At 36.1% G+C, this 24,086-nt stretch overlaps 2 protein-coding genes and 2 long non-coding RNA genes across 4 annotated transcripts; 2 read left to right on the top strand and 2 right to left on the bottom strand.

Moving 5' to 3' along the window:
• Window positions 1-4,249: 4,249 nt before the first annotated feature.
• LOC109013846 (ras-related protein RABF1-like) lies at window positions 4,250-11,080 on the top strand. The gene is made up of 8 exons (XM_018996061.2): window positions 4,250-4,387; window positions 4,662-4,738; window positions 5,583-5,666; window positions 5,815-5,909; window positions 6,099-6,204; window positions 10,120-10,209; window positions 10,301-10,387; window positions 10,662-11,080. Exons 1-8 carry the CDS (start codon window positions 4,363-4,365, stop codon window positions 10,698-10,700), a joined length of 603 nt encoding a protein of 200 aa, XP_018851606.1. The 5' UTR covers window positions 4,250-4,362; the 3' UTR covers window positions 10,701-11,080.
• A 786-nt stretch (window positions 11,081-11,866) lies between these two features.
• On the top strand, window positions 11,867-15,793 carry LOC109013847 (U-box domain-containing protein 14-like). Its single transcript, XM_018996063.2, has 4 exons — window positions 11,867-12,733; window positions 12,969-13,085; window positions 13,701-14,114; window positions 14,218-15,793. Exons 1-4 carry the CDS (start codon window positions 12,413-12,415, stop codon window positions 15,289-15,291), a joined length of 1,926 nt encoding a protein of 641 aa, XP_018851608.2. The 5' UTR covers window positions 11,867-12,412; the 3' UTR covers window positions 15,292-15,793.
• A 4,078-nt stretch (window positions 15,794-19,871) lies between these two features.
• On the bottom strand, window positions 19,872-21,726 carry LOC118344060. The gene is made up of 3 exons (XR_004797821.1): window positions 21,642-21,726; window positions 20,887-21,500; window positions 19,872-20,594 (listed from the first exon to the last, which is right to left on the bottom strand). It is a non-coding gene; the product is annotated as an uncharacterized LOC118344060 (long non-coding RNA).
• A 195-nt stretch (window positions 21,727-21,921) lies between these two features.
• On the bottom strand, window positions 21,922-22,762 carry LOC118344059. Its single transcript, XR_004797820.1, has 2 exons — window positions 22,369-22,762; window positions 21,922-22,275 (listed from the first exon to the last, which is right to left on the bottom strand). It is a non-coding gene; the product is annotated as an uncharacterized LOC118344059 (long non-coding RNA).
• Window positions 22,763-24,086: the final 1,324 nt, after the last annotated feature.

The following is a 24,086-nucleotide window of genomic DNA, read 5'->3' as shown; positions in this document are numbered from 1 at the left end:
TAGCATGCATATGTCACGCCAAAATTGATCGGGTGATGTGGCACTCCCACACTTGCCCGATGTATGGCCCCCGTGTCCCTAACAGGGCTCTTGTAAATGTGGAAATGGAACTAATTAATTACTTGGTGGATAATAAAGAAGGGCTAGCTTTCTTGGATGAGTTGGGTATGTAATTTGCACGCTCGGCGGGCTTGGATTGGCCTAGTTCTCTACACGCTGGCCGCTAGAAAATCCAAGTAATGGAGCCACCATGTTTCCTCGAACTTCTTTTACAGGACACAAGTTGAATTGAATTATGGCGTAGTGCATGCATAGCACATCACTCCACTCCACGAGTTTTGAGATATTTCTGCCAAAACAAAAGGCCTGCACTACCGATCGCGACAATGGTCAAAAGTTTATGTCGACCACTACTACATGTGTGAGGTGAGGATTCGTCTTTGTAAAAAAATATTTTTTTAAGAGTGAACCACATTTTTTTAAAAAAGAAATGCATATATAAAATTTATGCATTTTAAAATTGCATCTAGTATTATTATTTATTTATTTTATTCTGACTTCATAAAACTTTGTTCTGATTCGAATGCTGAGGTAAACTCAATATATATTTCGGTTTTCAATTTCAAACTCCAGATAAAGTGGCGGATATAAGGGGGCGTCGGGGCTACCGTCCCCAAAATTTTGGCAATACACACACATATATATCCAAGGGTTCCTTCCTGACTTGCCTTTGTCGGCAATTGAGACAAAATTGGGAAATATTAATATACGAGATAATGATAGGTTTATTATTTTTTATCATTTATTTATTATTTTATTTTATTTTTTACTTAATATTTAAGAAAGTAATTATTAGTAAAGTTGTATATTTTTTTAATAATAAAAGCTGATATTAAAAAAATACTTAAAATAAAATAATAAAAAATTCAAATACAATATAAATTAGTAAAAGGTAGTTATAAGTATATTATTATCCTATTATACGACTTTGCCCCTGAAAAATTCAATTTTCACAATAATTTTTAGTGATCATAGAAGCAACAATTTTTTTTTATAATTTCCATCACCCACGTTTCTAAATTTATAGTGCAGGCCAGGGCAGCATGACTTACCAAATTACCTTATGCTCTTATAAAAAACGCTAACATTACGATATATTAAAAGGGATAAAATCGTATTTTCAAGATACATCGGGCATATAAATTATTATCACGTACTATGCCCTTGACCATTAATTAACCCAACTTATATAAAAGCCACATATTTATATATATATATATATATATATATAAATATTCCCCAGTACTCCCAAGTCCCATCCAGTACCAAAACTATATACCAGTACCATATATACCTCTCCATCTCCATGTTCTTCATCAATTTTCCTGTTTGAAGTAAAGAACTCATTCAAGCTGCTTGGTAGCGTCTTCAACACAAAAAACAAGATCAAAGTGCGCGATCGATCGAGGTAGCTAGCAGACCATATTAGTGATGAATCGAGAAGACGCAGGCTTCTGTAGCAAGCACCTGCGAAACCCATGTCGGGCGTTTGGCCGGAGATGCAGTATGCTGGTAAAGGAGCAAAGAGCAAGATTCTACATACTACGGAGATGCATCACCATGCTTGTTTGCTGGCAGGAGTGTGGCGACCCTTGATATATTTTTAAATGTATATATTTTTTAGGATACATATCGAATATATTATATCCAAGGAAACTTTAAAAATCCTCATGATCTCAGAGAAACTTTTTGTATCCCATTTTCACACAGTTCCATATATTATAAACCATGAGTTTTGTTTCCTATGTCTTAGTTAGTTCTTCCTTTAGAGAATTTTTCTTCCTAATATATAATATATATTGTAATGTACATATAATATAGTTGAAAATTCAATTAAACAGCTCGAGTTTTCATTGGTTTTTTCCCTTATTTTTTTCCCATTTTTGTTAATTTGTTTTTATGGTGGATCATGTTTGGTGACCATGTCTGAATGTCAAAATAATAGAAGTATGGGCGAATTAATTGGTTTGTTTTATTTTATCCAGAAACATGACGTGTTTAATTAATTTGATATTTATTTATGCTATTTCCCAGCTATTATATGGTTTGTGGCAATAAATATTTTATGATCGGATGGCTAGCTGGATATATATGTTACATAGACCATGCATTAATATATAGTATGGAGAGGAAGATTCAAAAATTCAAATCAGTGAATATATATTCCGCTAATGCAATATATATCCATGCATGAAATATTTATATTGATCTCCAATTGAATACTTATATTCTAATTTTATCACGGCCTAATAATTAATAAAATCAATAAATTTGAACTTGAAGTTATTCCTGTTGGAATTAAATAAAAAAAATAAGTCTTAATCATTTTACAGAAGGATTTAATAGGTAGAAGTCCAACAAATAATTTTTCATGCACCGAATTTCAGCAATATATGGTCGAATTAAAGTTTAAAAGGCCGCTTAATAGATCATTTGCCCTTAGACATGACATCTTTCTACCTACTTGATATGATCTGCATCCTCTCTCTCTCTCTCTCTCTCTCTCTCTCTCTCTCTCTCTCTCTCACACACACACACACACATATATATAATTAAAGTGCGTAATAGCTGGTCATGAAATCATAACCAAAAACTCCAGCACATCGAGTTAGGTAAAATTCCCATTCGATCCAGATCGATCATGGCAAGGCATCGGAACAAATGATTGTACGTACTCATCTAATTTGTGACAACGTTTGACCATCCATATTAATTTATCATCATTAGAAAATCTTAGATTTTGTGGGAGTTTTAATTAGTAATTTCCGCTTAAAAATATCACTAAAGGAGGTTAATTTGAAACAAACCATCATGGTGAAAGGCTTATATATATATATTTCTCAATATACCTGTTACGTTTCTCATAGATCATGGGCGGAAGATCATAATTAAATTAGTGACAAATACTTCTAATATTGCAAAGCTAGTAGTTATATATATATATATCCACAAATTTTTTCAGCTTTTTAATTGGTCTTTGTTTGTTGAGAAGTAGAGCAATACTCATTACTACAAAAAGAAATTAATTAAGGAAACCATTTATTGGAGGAAAAGGGATTTAAGTCAAACATACATACATGCAAGAGGGAATTGAAAAGATTGGGATATCATGTCATCAAGTTTACAAAAAGTGAGAGACAAAGTTCCAGAAAATTGGTTTGAATTACTTAATGGCAGTGCACAAACTGGACCCCAATCACCTGCAAACTTCAGATGGGGATGTTCCCTGCAGGTAAGTTGGTCAGTCTAATCAAGAGCTCCAAAGTATCACCCAAACATGGGGTACATTCACTTCACCTTCTATTTTGTGTAGATTTTTTTTATATTAATTTGTGATTTATGTTTTTTATTATCTTATTTAAATATATATTATATATTAATATTTAAATTACATATTAATATGTAGTGTAGAGATAATAAATATCATTTTATTATATATTTACACAGCTCAAATTTCAATGCTCATGATAAGTTATTTTCTGTATATATATGACGTCACGGTCTAGTCATCATATATTATTGAGAAAATAAAAGTAAAAAATGAAGTTCATAGGATTATAGAAAATGAAAATATTAGTATGCCTATGAGTTTATCCTCTTATTTTGATCGTTTATATATTTAATTTTTTTTTAAATATATTTTTTATTTAGTAATTAAGGAATTGATTTTTAATATATTGATGTATTTTTTTATTTTTTAAAAATATTTAAAAAATATATTAAAAATAAAATAAAATGTAAAATTTGTACTATTATGCACAGTGGACAAGGTTGGCCGGCACACTAACACCACTCTTATAGAAAGTATCACTTTATACAAAATAATTTTCGAATAAAACGAAATATATAAAAATATGTACCAAAAGGCTCAGCATTTACCTAACTTTCCTACATTTTACTTTGTTTTCCCCATGGGCTCAGCTTGAGGCCCCAACGAGTTCTGATATTCACACAAGGCTCGGGCTTTCTGTCATAATATGTTTGAATGGGCCTCTTAGATGATTGTAACTTTTGGTCCCTTGAAAGGCTGGGCCAGTCTGGTAAACGTGGCATATAAGAGGTATAAGAAAATATGGGCTCGATATATTATATATAAATATATATATATTTTTTAAAATTTTTTTCAAGTAATAGTTTTCTATTTTTTTTTTGAGTAAACGTAGTCGGTAGTAGCATAAAGAGGTAGATGGGCTCCACAGAGTGTCAAGTTCACCGGCCATTAACGACCTTGATTCCACCCATAAGCCATTTTTGCTTTCTTTCGCTCTCTCCTCTGAACCATACTTACTGTCTCTGCTCGCCATGGGTTGCTCTTCCTCTATCCCAGGTAAACCTCGCAGGCATTTGATTGATTTTGTTGTCCTTCGTTCTAGGGTTTGCAGCGGTTCAGATTGATTGAGCCGGAATTTCTCTTCTAATTTTAATTTTGTTTAACCCAAGGCTAAATACAGATACCCTTATATGGGTTTCCGGAGTTTTTTAAATCAAGGTGCTGGAAATGGGTTTTCAGTAGGGCGATTGTCATTACGTGGTTCTGGTTGTGTGCAACTCTATGGGGGATTTTGGTTGAATTGATTGATTGGAGGTTTTTATGTTTGCAGATAGGAATTCTGGGCGGTTGTCCGGCCCGAATTTGGAGAATGGCGGACTGGCCGACCCAAAAAATCTTCGCGTAAAGGTACCTTTTTTCTAGAGGCAAAATATTCGAATGGCTGTTTCGCTCACCTCCTAGGTTGAGATGATAGAAAGTTGGATATATGCTTTTTGTTTTGTTTTTTCTCGAAAATTTGCACTTGTTGTGGTTGAGGAAGTAAACGAAATGGGAGACATCTTGTAAGATTTTATTTTGGTTCTTTTGTAACTTTATTTGACAATTCATTGTGGACATAAATCTATGCCTTATATTGTGGACAGTAGCTGATGCTAATTTCTTGTTAATGATAGTGGATTAATTTACTTGACAACTCATTGGAGCCATTCAAGTTATATTGGCTATGCCTAGGCTCCAATTAGCTGAAAAGTTATACATGGCATTGATCCCAATTAGTGGGGATGAATGATTTGAGCTGAGTATAAAAAGGGATCTTAATAAAATAGTGTTGCATAAATTCTATAAAACTTCGGCTACGGGCCTATTGGCTTTATATTTCAGCTTCATATTTTCTACCTTCTAGTGGATTTACTAGACAAAAGGATAATTGCGAAGGAAGAGGCTTTTTCTTTAATCTTCAACGGTTCATTGCTGGGATAAAGGGAGACTGGGTTAGATGGAATCTTCAAGCCTTGGTGAAATTATTGGTTTGGGGAGTGAGATGAGAATTTTTAGTTTTAGATGAAAGTTTAAAATATTATTTTTTAATATTATTATTGTTTTGAGATTTTAAAAAGTTGAATTGTTTATTATATTTTATGCAAGAATTTAAAAAATTTGTAATGAGGAGATGAGATGAGAATTTTGTGTTTTGTCTTTGCCCCCAAACCTGCGATGAAAGAATGGAACTGGCTGATTTGGTTTTGTGCAGCTGGTGTTGTTAGGTGACTCTGGAGTTGGCAAAAGCTGTATTGTTCTTCGCTTTGTTCGTGGTCAGTTTGACCCAACATCCAAGGTAAGGAATATGTTACTGTTACACACAACACATTGTTTTACGTTATTTTGGTCATTGATGTTCTTTAGTGAATATGGGCACCTACTCTTCCTCTTAGCCTACATTTAGGTTATAATAAACTTACATTTGTTGGTTTAAATAATTTCAGGTTACTGTTGGAGCTTCATTCTTATCACAGACAATAGCATTGCAAGATTCCACAACAGTTAAGTTTGAAATATGGGACACTGCAGGACAGGAGAGGTATTTTTCGTCAACATGCTTCAATGTATGAAGTATTTTGCTTAAATGTATGAACTAACTTACGTTCTGAATAGCAAAATCTCATGCTATAATGTCCTTGTTTCTATTGATATTCTACTCCATCTCTCCCTTGCCCATGCATACTACTTTCTGCAGGATAACATTAATGATCAATTGTGTCGTGTTCAGATATGCAGCATTGGCACCACTTTACTATCGAGGTGCTGCAGTTGCAGTTGTTGTGTATGATATAACAAGCCCAGAATCATTTGCCAAAGCACAATATTGGGTTAAGGTAAGACATTTCAGGGATTGCTTATTATTCATTATGATGTTTTGTTTTGTTTATCTCATTGTAAGATATCCTTGTTTTACTAATAAAAATAAAATAAAATTTCAGTTCAAAGTATTAGGGGATGCTTAAGGAATGAGATGGGATGAAAATTTTGTAAATAGTAGTAAGATGGTTTGTGAATAGTAGTGAGATAGTTTGGCCCAATTTGGATGGTGAAAATGTTTTATCTCATCTCATTTCATCATTACAACTTTCCTAAATTCCCACACAAAATATAATTTTTTTTTATAAGTATAAAACGAGGGGTGCAACACGAGCCAGACAAAATATAATAAATAATTCAATTTTTTCAAATCCCAAAACAATAATAATATTAAAAAATAATATTTTAACAATATTTTATTCAATTTTCAACTTTCATCTAAAACTATCTCATTTCATCTCACTATCCAAACAGCACCTTAATATTTTATGGGGTTTTGAAAAAGGATAGAGAAAAAATTGAATAAAAAATATTATAAAGTTAAAAAACTGTTAGAATATAATTTATTAATATAATTTTTATTTTAGGATTTGAAGAAGTTTGAATTGTTTTTTGTTTAAAAGTTTGGGAAAGTTGTAATGATTAGTTTGAAAGTGTTTGTGTTTGAGTGATATTTGGGAAAGAAATGAGATGGGATGAGATGAGATGAGTTGTGATGATACCAAAACTATTTCCAAACATCTCCTTATAGTGCAAAGGGTTTGGGGGAAAGGACCAAACTTTATGATAACCTTTTCACTAGTGTGGGCAAGTGACCTTCATGATGGGGCTTTACATTAAGGTTAAGCACCTATTCTAGAATTGAACTCAGTCATAATTTATTCACATTGAAGGTAAAAACTTTTTAAAAATTTGATACTAAAATTTAAAAGTTATAAAAAATTGATCTTAATAGTTTAAGGTGGCTAAATATCAGAAAAAAAAATTCCAAGTTTATTCATCTCCCTCCCCAGCCTTCTCTAGGAAACATTAAAGGCACCAAGGAGTCAAGGAAGATTGTAAGTGTTTTGTTGCAACACACTTTGTTTACAATCTAATATTCTTTATTGCCCATATTGTAGAACAAAATGATCTGGTTGATGTAATCATACCTAGTGACCTCTTGTGAGATTACATGTTATTAAGACTGTTCATCCGGGTTCCAGACCGAGTACTCAGGAATACCCGGTCCAGGCCGGGTTCTCGCCCCGGTTAGCTTGGGTTATGACCTAGTCCAAAACCCAGATGAATCCAGGTTCCGGTCTGAACTCGGTGCTTTTTTTTTCTTTTTACAAAATCTTTATGTTATCAATTTTTTGTCAAAAAAAAAAAGTAATGTTGAAAGCAATAAAGCATTTGTTTTTTAATCTAAAAGCCTATATTTCAAGAAATCATGTTAAAAAGAATAATACTAATACATTGAAGATGGTCCATAATAATAAAAATATATTAAAATAGAAAACGAAATTTTATGTAAAAAATAACTAAAGTTAGAAACTAATTACCATTTTAACTAAATGCATGCAAAAGAAAATTTTATACAATATTCATCATGTAAAATGCATGCAACTCAAAATCCAATTCACTACATGTTACATTATTTTGTATTTATACATTACATTATAAAACACAAAAATGACAAAATGACAATATATGAATTATGCAATCAGTAGCATGGTCTTTATACGCCATGTGAGCCAATTATATCCCAGCTGTGCCAACATTCCTCTTTCCTGGCCAAAATTAAGCAAAAAGTACAAGAAAAAGATAAAGAAGAAAAATGAACCTTCACAGATTTAACCAAAAGACTGGTCATTACAATACGGAAAAAATCTGACATTAGTAAAACAAGAATAAAAAATGCTCCTTAACATCCTGCAACATTGAAGAACATCATCTAAGCAAAAATGCTATAACTTTGTATTACTGCAGTTCTTAAAATTTTATGGTATAAGATGACTTACAATCTATTCATGTTTGTCATGCTTCAGCCAAAATATTTTGAGATAGATGGATTCCTCTCTTTGGAAATGCATTTGCGGATACTTGAAGGATTATGGTAGCTGGAGATAGGAAGAATTCGAGTTGTTTAGCTGTGTATCTCTCTTTACTGATGTGCCTTTTGCGATTTGTTGTTAGAGGACTAGCTGAGTTTTGAGATTAGCTAGCATGATGACTTAAATCATGTAAAATGAGTCAACCCACACCTGCTCAGCTGCCTCACTCTGTCTCTGATCTGGTCCCTCTAACCTCAACAACCAAAGTCTCCATGTGAGATTGGAAGGTCAAGTAGGTGAAACTTGGTTTTGCTTTTTGGTTTTGTCTTTCTATTTTAGAAGGGGGAGTAGACATATCACACATGGGACTTTGTGGTTTTGACGACGTTAACAGAGATGGTTTGAATTAGAGCACAAAAAAGGACAGGCAAGCCCCACATTGGGGTTAGGATTACTTGAAAACAGAACCCCATTCCACCTTTTTTATATATTCATTTGTTTTATGTATTTATAACTATAAGGCATTTTGTCTTTGCATTTATTTGTCTATTTTTCATGCTTAGAAAAATGTTTATATATTTTTCCTTTGTTCAACTAAATAGATCTAACCCATAAAAATACTCCTCAAACGTTCAAACATTCTTATCAAAACAAATCCAAAATCAACAAAGAGAGAACAAAACAAACAGAGAGAAGAAAACATACTCAAAAGCTAGCGGCAGCCTAAGCTAAACAACATACCCTTACTCCTTGATCACCAATCACAACTAACACAATAATAACAACAAAGAATCTAATCTAAACAAAAATCTAACAAATACCACCACATACCAATGTCACAAAGAATCCATGAGTTATAAAAGCTCAGCATAGAGAGAGAGAGAGAGAGAGAGAGAGGGTTTCGAGTAACTGACCCTTTTTGAGAATCATGTTCCTTATGGTCTAAGTGGCTATCGCGTCGAAGACATCTTCAACCCCGTTGACAAAAGTGACGGTGATTTAGGGTGGGTGGTCAGCATTTGGTGCCTCGCCCAGATCCTCAAAAAAACAAAACAACCTTGGTAGATCTGGCCAACCAAAACAGTACTCACACACTACCACAACATAACAGGTTATAGATCTGGGTGACAAAATAGAACCCAAAAAGAAAAGTGTAGATCTAGCCAAACGGCAGCCTCTGCTAGTCACTGGCGGTGATGGCTAGGGTTTTGGCGCTCGAGAAGGCTTTTGTGTATAGCGGCCTCTGATAGCACCGGTGGTGATGGTTGTGGTTTTGGAGAGAGAGAAGGCTTCTTCCTTTGATGCCCAGGGTGGGGGTAACTAGGGATTTAAAAAAGAAAATTATATAAAAACCAGGTACCGGGTTTTAAACTCGGTACCCGGGTGTCATACCCGTACCCGGACCGTGTATGTCCGGGTTGGGTAATGTGGCTTCCAGACTGGGTACAACCCGGGCGTGAACCCACAACCGGTTATTGGACCAGGCCGGGATGAAACCCGGCCCGCTTGAATAGGCCTACATGTTGTGCTTTACTGATAATTGTGCCAACAAAATTAGCCTAATGTTACTGGTGTATAGCAGTGCATGACTTTTGACAGAAGTTCCTTAGTTGGAACTTTGAAACACACCATTGATGCTTCACATAGGGCCTGAGTATGCTCTTGAAATTTTTTAGTTATGGATTAATTTTGTTAATTGCTTCATGATAGGGTTGCATGATATCGGTTGGTAATACTTAAAAGTTGGGAATCAGACTGAGAAGTAATTGGGCCGGTAATTAGGTGTTGGTAGTGGTTGGGTGATTGTCGGTTGCCTAGATTTAGTTGGTAATTAGTTCCTATGGTTGATATGCAAATTTGCATTTTCAAACAATTGATGAATATGTCATTATACAGGAGCTACAAAAACATGGAAGTCCTGATATAGTCATGGCCTTAGTTGGTAACAAAGCTGATCTTCATGAGATGCGGGAAGTGCCGGTTCAGGTAAGTGCAGTACTCAGTTTGATACATTCTGTATACCTACAAAGTAACATTCATTTTTCATGATATGACATATCCAGTTTTTGTCTTGCAGGATGGCATTGACTATGCGGAGAAGAATGGAATGTTTTTTATCGAGACATCTGCAAAGACTGCAGATAATATAAATCAGCTGTTTGAGGTAGTTTTGAAATCGACTTTATAGAAATATCCATTTTCTGTTAGCAGCTATTATCGACCATAACAACTTCGTATGATTGCAATTGTAGGGGGTTTTTCTTCTTTTTGTTGGTCGTGTTAACAGAGACCAAAAAAAAAAAAAAAGTATTTTTTTTTGGTTAGTTTATGGGACCATTACAAAAATAAAAGGCCTAAAGATAGGTTATCTGTAGAATACATGGTCTTTGAAATTATATGCAATTAGAAGAGTAACCATTGTTCCTTTCTTCTGGCAGGAAATTGCCAAGCGGCTACCCCGCCCGCCCTCTTCATGAATGCAGGACCATGAAAGTTAGAACCGAATCAACTAAAGATTGGGTCAAGTTGTTGGGAGCCCTTTATCTGCCTGTAATATTACCCAGCTTGTGTATATTGTGATCTTTATATGTCATACTTCGGTATTTTATATGATGTGGTTCGAACTCAGTCCTTTCAATTGGAGCTGTAAGATTCAGCATCACACTTATCAAAACGGCTTGAATTCAAAATTGAACTGAACAAGGCCATTGGAAGGAATCCCACAATTATTGCATTATTTCATAGCTACTTTAGTACAATCTAGAGAAATAATGCTCCAAAATGTTTATAATACTTTATATATATACGTTGGAACTATTGAGAGATGTTTGATAAAATAACATACTTGTTAAGTTAATTGATCTACTCAATATTGAACATCTTAATCCATTCATTTTGTTAGTATGGCCCATCATGCATACTTGACGTATAGTTGTAGTGAATGCTCAATGAGCGGTGGTATTCTGCTGCCAAAGTAGTATTGTCTATTGTTGCTGCTAGTTACTTTTGTAATTTTTTTTTTGCTATTCACATTTTTTACATATTTTTAAATATTTTTAAAAATAAAAAAATATACCAATATTTTTAAAATTACTTCTTTAATTATTAAATAAAAATATTTTTTTTTTCCTAACAGCCAAATAGAACGGGAAGAATTAGTGGGTTATTATTGATTTAAACAATCCTGAGGGGTCGGTTTAAATTTAGTAGCCCTGAACCCCACCCCCCCTAAAAAAAAAAAATCACTTTTTCATCTCATGAATTATCTCCGTTGACTTTTTGACAATATAATTGACCTCTGAATTATTTATTTATATATATATATATTTTTTTTAAAAAAATAGACCTTAAAGTCAGGCTTAGGACAGATTTGAAACAAGATAAAACATAAAATTTTTATCTCATCTTATATCATCATTATACATTTTTTAAATTCTCATACAAAATATAATAAATAATTTAAATTTTTTAAATTCTAATATATTTTTTTTTAATTTTAAAATAATAATAATATTAAAATATATTATTTTAAACTTTAAAATAAAATATAAAATTCTTATCTCATCTCCAAACTTACACTTAGGCTTACGGCTTAAATGCAAGCCGGTCGAGTTAGAGTGTGGCCAGGCCAAGGGGCTTTCGAGTTGGTGGTTTCTCGGAAATATCCCCGACCGCCCAGTTGACAATTCTTCGCGGGAAGGAAAAACGACTGCGTTGATGTTGATGATAACAACGGCAATGGTGCCCGGTCCACATTCCTCGCAATGTCGGATCAAGATTTTCGTTTCTACGGGTCGATGGAAACTAAGGACATTGTTGTGACAAAGGATTTAATATTTGTCACAAATGAGATGATCTCTTCTTCTTCCCTGTCCCTGTCCCTGTTCCTGTTCCAACAACTACCCGACCCCAAGCATTCAACTACCAAACACTGAAATCAATTCAAGACTTAGTGATCAATTCTCTTCCTCATTATTATATACAATATTATTTTATTTAAACTACATAAATTCTATAATTCTTTTTTTTTTTTTTTTTATTTTGTCCTAAACCTCATCAGTCATCCTCAACCTCTTACAGAATCCCATCTTCCTCTGCAAATCTATTATGCGTTTCTGGCTTTCCAATTTTACCCCCCCCCATCCCAATCCCACGCGTGATTTCAATCCGATTCTAGGTGTTTTTTTTTATGGATTGTTTCCTTCTGCCCAATTCCTCGGATTTTGAGCGCATGGGTCCGACTGACGATCCGGAGGACTCGGTGCTGAGTCGCCTCGTCGAGTCCGTGAAGACGATCTCCGAGTTTCCCGACTGCCGAAATGTCTACAAGAAGATGTACGGGAACCTGGTTCGGAGAGTCAAGCTCCTCAGCCCTCTCTTCGAGGAATTGAGGGACAGCGACGAAGAGCTCGGCGAAGATGATCTGAAGGCCCTGGAATCGCTGGCAGTGGCTCTGGATTCCGCTAAAGATGTTCTCCGGTCGGTCAACGGAGGGAGCAAACTCAATCAGGTACCGTTCTAACTGAATTGCTTTCCGTTCGGTTTGCCAAGAACGGGAAAGTTTTAACTTTCGAGTGTGTCTCATCTTTCATACATTTTGTCAGTAACCAAACGGGAATCTTATTCGAGGTTATGCGATTGAATAAAATTTCTCCATTTTCTATTATTTTTCCCTCTTAGCAAACGCAGAATTATTCTCATTTAAATCATTGGTTTTGAGTTAAGCAACGTCTAACTTGTCACAGGCTCTGCAAAGGGCAAAGACTGCACAGAGGTTCCAACAGGTGACGGAACAAATTGAAGCTGCGCTGAGTGAGATTCATTATGATAATCTTGATATATCTGAGGAGGTCCGCGAACAGGTGCTTTTACTAATTACTACCCAGCTTATAGCCTTATTTTGAAGAGAGTGAACTGCATTCAATTTTTATGCTAACTTACAGCATGTAGTTCAGCATTATCCTACTCTATTAGTTCCATTTTGGAGGAGAGAGAGAGAGAGAGAGAGTACTAGCCATAAGTGTTATCCAAAAGAGAAATACTTTAGACACAAAAAATTGCACAAAGATAAATCTACAAACTGACGTGGTTTGATGTGGTACGTCAGATTGTAAAGTTATTTTTATTGTAAAATAGATTTAACGGATCCTATGAAACCACATCAGTTTGTGGGTTCACTTTTGTATAATCTCTATGTATATATCGGTTCTTTTTTATGTGTTTTTTTTTTTCAACCATTTTTTAAATCACTTTAAACATTTAAAAAAAATTCACAAACTCATTTAAAAACACTTTCCTAATAATTAAGTAAAAAAAAAAAAAAAAAAGAATCGATAGCTTTTATTAGGACCCAGATATAATTTCCCTATCCAAAATATTGATCATTGATGGCTTTTCACAAAAAGTAATATTCTCAGGTCATGGAATAGCAGATTTGAGAGTTTGACAGTAGGTGGGACATGTTTGATTTCTTTCAGATTGAACTAGTACATGCTCAATTCAGAAGAGCCAAAGGAAGATTGGACTCCTTTGATTTTCAACTGGACCTTGATTTAGCCATAGTACAGAAAGAAAAGGACCCCGAGCATGCAGTACTTAAAAGACTTTCAGAAAAGCTGCATCTCAAGACTATCAATGATGTAAAGAAAGAATCACTCGCATTCCATGAATTGGTTATCTCGAGTGGTGGCGCTCCAGGGGACAGCTTTGAAGTAATGTCATCCTTGCTCAAGAAGATTAAAGACTGGGTACTGATGGCAAATCCACAATTTGACACCTCTGAGGGTGAAAGGGGCTTGATTAAGCACAGATCTCCAGTTATCCCAGATGATTTCAGATGTCCAATATCTCTTGAATTGATGAGAGATCCTGTGATTGTCTCTACTGGACAGGTAAATAACCTGGCAGCAGCCTTCCCAGTTTAAGCTTACAACTGTATACTGTAACTATAGCCATTACTGGTGACCTACTTTACCTTTTCCTTCCTTTTTACAGACATATGAAAGGTCCTGCATTCAAAAATGGCTTGATGCAGGACATAAAACCTGTCCCAAGACACAGCAGACATTGTTGCACGCGGCCCTAACACCTAACTATGTTTTGAAGAGTCTGATTGCTTTATGGTGTGAGAACAATGGTGTTGAGCTGTCAAAAAAGCAAGCAAATTGCAGGAGCAGGAAATCAGGATGCAAAGTTTCAGACTGTGATCGTGCTGCTGTTGATGCCTTATTGGAAAAATTAGCAAGTGGGATTCCGGAACAGCAAAGAGCAGCTGCTGGTGAGCTAAGGTTGCTTGCAAAGAGGAATGCAGATAATAGAGTATGTATTGCTGAAGCAGGAACCATACCACTTCTTGCAGAACTATTATCCTCTCCGGATCCCCGAACACAGGAGCACGCTGTTACAGCACTTCTCAACCTTTCCATCAATGAGAGTAACAAGGGAACTATTGTAAATGCGGGCGCCATTCCTGATATAGTGGATGTGTTGAAAAATGGCAGCATGGAAGCAAGAGAAAATGCAGCTGCAACTCTTTTCAGTTTGTCTGTAATAGATGAATATAAGATGAAAATAGGAGCAGCAGGAGCTATCCCAGCTCTTATAACGTTGCTTTGTGATGGGACTCCAAGAGGGAAGAAGGATGCTGCCACCGCTATTTTCAATCTTTCAATCTATCAGGGTAACAAGGCAAGGGCTGTGAAGGCTGGTATCGTGGGCCCACTGATGAGATTGCTGAAGGATGCTGGAAGTGGGATGGTGGATGAAGCACTAGCAATTCTAGCGATTCTCGCAAGCCATCTTGAAGGGAAGGCAGCAATTGGTCAAGTTGAGCCAATTCCTGTTTTGGTGGAGATTATAAGAACTGGCTCCCCACGCAATCGGGAGAATGCCGCTGCAATATTGTGGTCTCTATGCACAGGTGGTTTGGAGCAGTTGAAATTAGCGAGAGAGCTTGGTACAGAAGAGGCATTGAAAGAACTGTCAGAGAATGGCACCGACAGGGCCAAGAGAAAAGCTGGAAATATTTTAGAGCTCCTTCAACGAATTGAAGTGGATGCTGAAACGTAGAATTCCAACCGTGTTTTAGGAGTCTTTTGGTGCCATTGTTGACCTGAAGAGAGTACAGTTGCTACATATGTTTCAGAAGATTGTGAAGGATAAGATGGGTTGAAGTTGTTTATCAGACAGCTCTCACCCGTGAAAAGGTAGAAACCTTATCAACTGTTCCACTTTTAATCAGACCAGTATTTTCAGCCATAACACGGGGAAGCATACATCAACATTTGGAAAGATTTTCATACCTTTCTCGGATTTTGCAAGAGAAGCAAGAAACTGAAGAATAGGGTACATCGCTAACTCTTATCTTTTTTGCTTCATCCATTTAGTTATTTGTATATGGTAAAGCAAGAAAGTATTAAGTTTATTTGAACTATAGCAAATGTTACAGTATCTTGGCAGTGTATAATGCTTGTTACAGTGGTAAAATCTATAAAGGTGAATGTTTTTGCAAGGATCACTTAAGGGTGATGGCAAGGCACTTCCAAGAATTAAATGGATTTTTTTATTTTAATTTAAGTTCAAGTCACTATTTGACGGGACTTTCCCAAAGTATAAAGAGTCCATTTTCCTTTTTCTGGTAATAGCGCCAGACACCGAGGCACGCGGTCATGAGTTATAGGAAATGCCGATTCTTTGACCACAGGAAAATTTCCAGAATGACTGGAAATACTTTTTTTTTTTTTTTCAATTCAAATCAAAGAAGAGAGGAATGCCATTTGATTCCTCGCACTTTGCAAAGTCATGGCAGGAAAAGATGAAGGGAAAAGCAGTAAATGTTAATCTCAATAAGCTAAGAAAAATATCATCAGTTCAATGTAGCCGACAAGATAGGCGTGCTGCTCTTGTATATGTCCCGTATTCTTGTGCTATTGCCTACTCTTTTGATCAATAAAAATATGTTTACTGATAAAAACAAAAGATACCGTGATAATTTAAATTTCAAGGATAAAGCAGTGTGCGTGTTTGTGAGAGAGAGAGAGAGAGAGAGAGAATTGCCTGAAGGGTCAAATAGTCGTTCAAGAACGATAAATTGCCTAGATGATGCAATTTCATAATAAAAATGAAACATAAGTCAGATCAATTGAGTCTTTGTTGCAATGGCTTCTTGACTTATCACATGGATGGACTCGATGTGATTCTATGGACACAAAAATAAGTGGTGTTGCAGAGGATTGAGACCATCTTATGGTCATGTTCCCGTTCCATAAGATCTAGATGTCAGCATGTTAGATGCCTACCTAATAAGTTTTGTTTTCCATTATTTGTGTTCATCCCAGTTTTAAAAGCTATATCCTCCCAACGCAGCATTTCAACTTATGGCAGGATTGAGCAGTGGAGCTAAAGGTGTTCTAATACGTGGTCGTTTTATTGGACATTCTAGAATAGCAGTCTGTTATGAGTTTCCTCACGGCATTGGACAGACATTCTGACACTACTCGAATTATTCCTTTATTTTCCACTTTAATGCTTTCTGTTTTTTTAATTTTTGAAGGGAATTGTTATCCCATATACAAGAAGTAGAACTTAGATGGGAGAGGTATTTTATTATGCAGAATTTTCAACTCGAATGAACCCTAAACTTGGAGGTTGGATTGACCTCGAATCAATCCCAAGCTTATGAGATCATCCCTTTCTTTCAATCTATTCTTGCAGTTTTCATTCATTAGTCTGATTGCTAGCAGGTTGCTAACAAGTGATATCTCGAGCCCAACGATCCTTCATGGGGGACAGCGTATGCTCCAACAAACAGAAAGCAAATTTGTAGTTGATGGAAAAGATTCTTGACAAAATGTTCCATCTCACAGATTTAGTCAACCGATACCATGAAAACTACAAGGTTTTCAAGCAATCCTTCATGGACTGGCAAGACAAGGTTGCATAGGAGGAAGAAGAAAAGGCAGTAGAGGTGGAGGAGATGGTGGCAGTGCCCACAGTAGCTGTTCCCAAAGAAATTGCTCTTTCGTTTGTTCTCAAATATTCTTTTGATAATCCCATCTTATTGTCTCAACCTCCAGACTCCCCTCTCTGGATTTCGTTTCTCTCTTCCATTAACATGCTGTCATATATTTCGACGATCCCATTTTATTTTAATAAAAGATGCAAGGATGCTTCTATACGCCTCGTTTGGCATCCTCCATGGAAGACATACATTACAAAAGACTTAACCATCCTCCAAGACCATCTCAAAACCCTGAAATTGTCGGTCTCAAAACCCATTTTTTCCCTCGTTGAGCTCAAACGCCAAGACTGGGGTTGTAATGTAGATATCAGAGATGGTGACTCAGATGAGAAACTCCTTGCTCTTGACCCCAGTGAGCCTCCTCATGCGGCGGTCCTCCACAAACGCCATGACCTCGGTGTCGTACGAAATCGAGCGCCCAATCGAGAGGAAGAGGTGCTCCTTGCACTTTTGTTTCACCCAGACAAAACTCGTGGTGTGGTTGTAGCTCACCTCAGTGACGCCGTCCAGAGGGGGAAGCCCTTTGGGAAAAGCGATCCCTCCAAGGAGCTCGTGAGATTTCTGCTTGCATAGTGCTTCACCATGGTAGATCTCCATGTCATCTCTGTGGTTTGGCACATGATCAATAAGGGAATGATGGGGTTGCCCGTGGCCACCATCAGTTCAGGGCCATTTTCCTCTCCACTCTCATCCTCGATTATTATTGTTGCGGAGTTCAGTTCCGCAGCCATGGAAGAAGACCGGGTGAAGGAGCCACCTCGCCAAAAAGGACCTTTGTTCCACTCTGAAAATGCAGCAATCAAAAGCTGTAACAACAACAATTTCTCAGTATCTGTTGTGGTCTTTTCGGTGTTCTTTTTCGAGGTCTTCATGTACAATGAAGACTGGAAGTCCATTGCTGATTTTCCATCCTCAGAGTCAACGCAACGAGAAATCCAAGAATTCCAAGAAGAGAATTCTGAGGAAAAACAAGAATTCCAAGGAAAAACAAGAACCAGTGGATTTGAAACCAATTCTAGCAAAGGAAGTCGATGAGCATAGCGAATCCCTTTGCGGAAGTCGTGGTGGAGATTATAGTGCAGGGGACTTTTGGATTGACTACGGGATTGTCTACTGTGGGGTCTTGCCTGATAGCACTAAAGTCGCCGTCAACAACTTCCTGAATAGCAAGGGTCAAGCTGCAGAAGCGGATTTACGGCTAGGCCGAATGGTTATGGTTGCAGAACTTGTTGATTTCGTGCTCGATAGATTCCTTAAGGAGATTAGGAACATGATTACTGGAACCTCTCAGGCTGAGTGTGATGTTCTTGTTATTGGCTCCACCACTGATTTTTTTAAGCTGGTATTTCCAAGCATGCAAATTCGTGCATGCTCTCCTTGCTTTCACACTTGGTGTCGAGCAACCACAACTCCAAAACACTCAAAAGCAAGGTACGAGGAAATTGTGACAGAAGTCTCCTTCAAAATACTCAAAGGTAAGCGAACTCTCCAATCTCTCATTTACACACAGTCTAATGATGGCTCTACTAAGAGAATGGCAATCCATAAATCATCCACTCTCCAACTTGGCGTTAGTAGTTCAAAAAGGGATGTCCATTTGTCCCTGCAACCTTGCTTAATCCAAAATTTAAAGAGTTGTGAGCCTAAGTTCCTTGCATCAACACTTGAGAGGTTGGTGGAACTGGTTAAGTATAAGACCTTAATAAAGCTAGTGTTTGTTTGCTGGTTGTTGAGTGGTAGAAGTCTCTTTCAAAGGTTGGTGATCAATTGGATGAAGGGGTGAATAGTGCACCTCAACTGCTATTGCCATTTAGGGGTGTATGGTGGTATGGAACATTTCTCAGAGTTGGACCCGTGAACTGTGCTCACATTGTCTTTGAACATATTTACTTTAAGGATTATGTTGCGGTACTTTTGTCTCTCCAGCTCCTTCAATTACCATTTCATTGGCCTTTTGACAGAGGAAAACAATTTCATTAAGTTGTCAAAGATATGTTTCAGTGGCCACTTGTAATTGTTGTTCTATAGGTTGGTTGACAATGATTTCCAACTTTGCAAATAATGGGCTCTATGAAGAGTGCTTGAATATTTTTCTAAAGATGCATTGTGGTGTGGGAGATGGGAAGTCTATTGTAGTCTTGCACTTTGTTGAAGGGCAAATTATGGAGTTTCAGGAACCAACAATAGGTGTTGCCTTTTTCTCACAAACTTTGGATGTAAAATTTGACGTGTGGGATGCAGTTGGTCGAGAGGGATACCATAGTTTGACTCCTAGGTACTACAGAGGAGCTGCTGCTGCAATTATTGTGTATGATATTACAAACCAAGCCTCATTTGAGCGGGCAAAAAAATGGGTCCAAGAGCTTCAAGCACAAGGTAATCCAAATATGGTCATGGCATTGGCTGGCAACAACTTGGAGTTGCTAGATACGAGAAAGGTGGATAACTCCCAGTTCAATGAAGAAGCCGTGAAGTTGGAATTTGATGGGTTTGTTGATTTTGGTGGAGATAACTCCAACACTAATGCCCACCTCCTTACTAGAAATTGTAGGTGTAAGAAATCTTTTGCACCTTATATATTTGATGTATTGCCTGTTAAAGGGTTCTTGTGGCCCTTTGATAGAGGAAAATGAAAAGAAATTGTGGGAAGGTTCACCTGCCAGCTTATTTCCAAAACTATCAATGCTCTAAACCTTGAGGACAAGGTTCTTTAAGGGGAGGAATTTGTTATGATCCTATCGTAATAAGGCGTCGTTTGCTGGAAAGTACCTTGGCTTGCAACGCATCATTTCAACTTATGGAAGGACTGAGCAGCGGAGCTAAAGGCATCCTAATATGTGGTTGTTTTATTGGACATTCTAGAATAGCAGTCGGTTACGAGTTTTCTCACAGCATTGGATAGACATTCTGACACTACCTGAATTATTCCTTTATTTTCCATTTTAATGCTTTCTGTTATTTTAATTTTCGAAGGGAATTGGTATCCCATATATAAGAAGTAGAACTCAGATGGGAGAGGTATTTTATTATGCAGAATTTCTGGCTTGTATGAACCCTAAACTTGGAGGTTGGATTGACCTCAAATCAATCCCAATCTTATGAGATTATCCCTTTCTTTCAATCTATTCTTGCAATTTTCATTCATTAATCTCAGATAGCTAGCAGGTTGCTAAAAGATTCATTCTAAATAGAACCGATTAGTTAAAAACAATAAATTATCTTGCTTAAAACTAGAGTTTCTAAGAAATTTAGCAAATAAAGATTCATCCTCACCATCCAGATTGAACGGCATGTTGAACAAGACGAATACTAAGGTGCATATCCTGAGAATACATAGGCAATACCATTGGGACTGTCACCGTGTCACGTAAGAAACACCCAAGTTAGCAAGAATGACAAAACTGTAATAAGAAAAATATAAAAAATTAAATAAACCTATTATGTGGCTAGAGAGAGAGAGAGAGTTAATGGATATGTCATATGCATATGCATTGTAAAACAGGCTAAAGAAAGATCAGTCATAGCTACATTTCATCATCACACACAGCTGAGAGAAACAAACATCTTCAAAATGAATGTGAAATTCAACATGGAAGTATTTAAAAGAAATAAAGGAACAAGTACTGAGCCAAATTTTGACTGACCATATTTCCATCAGAACATGCTTCTGCCCACCGAGTAAGTATGTTCTCAACTGCTGAAGTAGCTAATTCTTATAAAATGTCGATGATGCCGTCCAGTGCACATCATTCCCCCAATATTTGGTTTGCACATTGAGAAATTCGAGGCTATATAGTTCCACATGGCACATAATGAATATCTCTGAATGTTGAATAAATAATGGGGTGCTGCTACTCCCACTGAGGGGAGCCACCGAATGTCCATTTTTTTTTAAAACTCAAAACTTTTTTTTTTTTTTAAAAAGGAACTCATTAAAAAATACTTCATTAACCATTAAGTACAAAAAAAAAACTCAATCGGTGGATTTTGTTGGTGGGAGTAATGTTTTCCTAAATAATGTGAGTGACTCAATATTTGTGTCATGCATTGAAATCTGGGACTATATACCAAAGGTCCAAAAGGCACAAGTCCGGTGATAAATGTAACACATGCAGGCTATGAAACCAACCCCTCGATTAGGGAGCAGAGCCAAAAGCTATCAGCTATGATCAAAAGGAAAAATACTTGGCCGTGTTATAGTCTCATCAACCACAAGTTGCAGAGCACGTTTGATTGTCAGCCAGTTGCTTTTTGTCTCCTGCAAGGTTCAGATGCTGTTAACAATAATTTGCCGTTAACAATCCAGTTAACATGGTTAATAGACCATGTCAATCAACTAGGAAATGCTAGCTATTTTTTAATGCTAAGTTAGATTATGAAGGTAAAAGTGATAGCGAACCTTTTTTTAAGCAATCCAGCTTATTCAAGATTATTCAGCGTGCCCATGTGCTCAAATCCATAGCTTTGGAGTAGCTCTGTCCTAGACAGAGTAGAAAAAAAATAGAAATTAAACATCGCTATATGGTTGATCCCAAGGAATTAAAAGGATGACAATGCATTCTGTCCTTGCCTCAAATAGTCAAAATGCTTCTTAGGCAACCCAGAATTTGTAATGGAAAATAAGATGAGAAGAGGCTGGACGTTGACAAGAGGCTCCTGCTTATGTATAATTTATTCAATGTACTCAAAGCATCTGAATCAGCTTCATGCGATTGAAAATTAGTATCTAGGAGGGGACAATCCATAAACCGTACATATGACAAATTGGAAAGAATTAACCTTGGAGAAATAGCTTCAAGAATTAACCGAAGAGAGACATAATTACGTCAAATTATTCTTGGTACAATATCAATCATAGTAACCGAGTGTAAATTATCTCATAACTAGATTCCATGAAATCCAACGGAGCTTAATGGCCACATAAAGACTTGTGTGTAGTTGAAGAGAAATGCCTTCAGAAGTGACGCCTGGATGATCGATGAGAGAGAGCTCCTGAGCTGGGGATCGATTATCAAGCATTTCTTCCCTCGAATCTGTAAACCCCCACGAAACTAAATAAATAAGTATAAATCATATTTAAGATCATTCTAACAAATTCAAGCCCTGTAAATCTGATATATCTCAACCGTTGAGGGCCGGTATAACATGAATTCTACTGAACAGAAAATAGCCACGAGAAGAAAACAGCCACGGCTTCTCATGGCTATTTTCTTTTCTACGTTTTTCTCGGGAACCAAACAGGGAAACCATGGAGTGAGTAGACTCGCATTCTTGAGGATGTTTATGAGCTCCTTCTGGCACTGCTCCCGGTAGATGATCCAAAGAAAATTATAGCGGACGATAATCGATCTTTTCAAAAACAAAAAACAGCTGTGAGCAAAATAAAATAGTTAAATTTGGTTTTTAGAACCTCAGGGATGTGATAGTGAGAGAAGCATTGTCTAGGCTCGGAATCTGAACCTCAGGGACGATAATCGATCTCCAACTGTATGAACCGAGAATCTCTCTCTCCTGGACTGGGACGTGGTAGCCTAGTTGAGGCTTGGAATGGGCCAGGAGAAATTGCGTTTTCAGCATATAGGCTCGGCATCCCTCTTTGTCATCGGCTTGGGATGGGCCCGGGCCTGTTTATCTTATCAATAGTAGAGGTGTTGATAGGTGGGCTTAGACTCGCCTCCACCAACCCAATACTCCGGCCGAAGAACTGTTCGTCTCCCTCTCTATTTCATGAAGCCTTTTTAATAGAAAAAATCGACAAAATATGCTTTTAAAATTGGAAAATTCTATACATCACACTATCATATCATTCTCATCCTATCTTATTAAGTATTATGTAATTCTTAGCACATTTATCACCATTAAATGATCTTTTATTGTATTATTCTTTATCATCTAATGATAATAAATATGACACATCTTAATAGTGAGATAAAAATAAGATGAGAGTATGGAGTATAATATTACTCTTCAAAATTATATTTAAAAAAAAAACCAACATTTTTATTGATAAGATACACCAAAAACTGCAAAATGTGTTAAAGTTTATATATTTTTATTTTAAAAAATAATATTTACAATTCTAAAGTATGAAGCCTTCGTGTACTCTTTTTAAAAAAGTGGTAAATCTGAACACATGAAAATTTTAGTTTTTTATGGTAGCCCCTACTTTTTTCAAAATGAGTATGCGAAACTGTACACTCCAAAACTATATATTTTGTATTATCCTTTTATTTCTCATATATTATCAACTACAAAATCTTATTACTTTTAAAGGGAAATTCATATTGAAATATTCGGAATATACCCTTGGCTATTTAATATAAATAAATAACATTATTTCAAGCTTTCCAATCTTGATTACTTTGGGTTAATTTATGGCAACAGACAAATATTTTAAAAATTGGCATATATGTGTGCATATGGTTTGTATTTATTCATATTATTTTATCTTCAATAATTTATAATCTTTTGGAAATTCAGAAATTCACATATAGTTTTCGCTCTCTCGTTGGCAAGTTTGTAAATTTCAAATAAAAAGATTAAAAGGAAAAAGAAATTACTTCGCGCGTTCACAATAGTTCATTTATTTTAGAGAAAATATACTTACAACCGTGAATTGCGTAATCGCTTTGAAAAAAATGAATAAAACATGGGACCTACATGAAAAAAATTAATTTTTTAATAGTGGATCCCACTCTTTTTCAAAGCGATTACGCGGCGGTTACGCACTTCACAGTTGTATGTAGAATTAATTTTTATTTTATCCTTTAAAATACATCATCAAATTTCATTTTTTCTATTTTACATATTGATTTTTATAATATATCATATATTAGTTTATCTA

The sequence above is a fragment of the Juglans regia genome, chromosome 12 (assembly GCF_001411555.2).
Source record: "Juglans regia cultivar Chandler chromosome 12, Walnut 2.0, whole genome shotgun sequence".
Classification (NCBI taxonomy): Eukaryota; Viridiplantae; Streptophyta; class Magnoliopsida; order Fagales; family Juglandaceae; genus Juglans; species Juglans regia.
The sequence above is the reverse complement of the archived record's forward strand: the minus strand, read 5'-3'. Positions and strand labels throughout refer to the sequence as shown.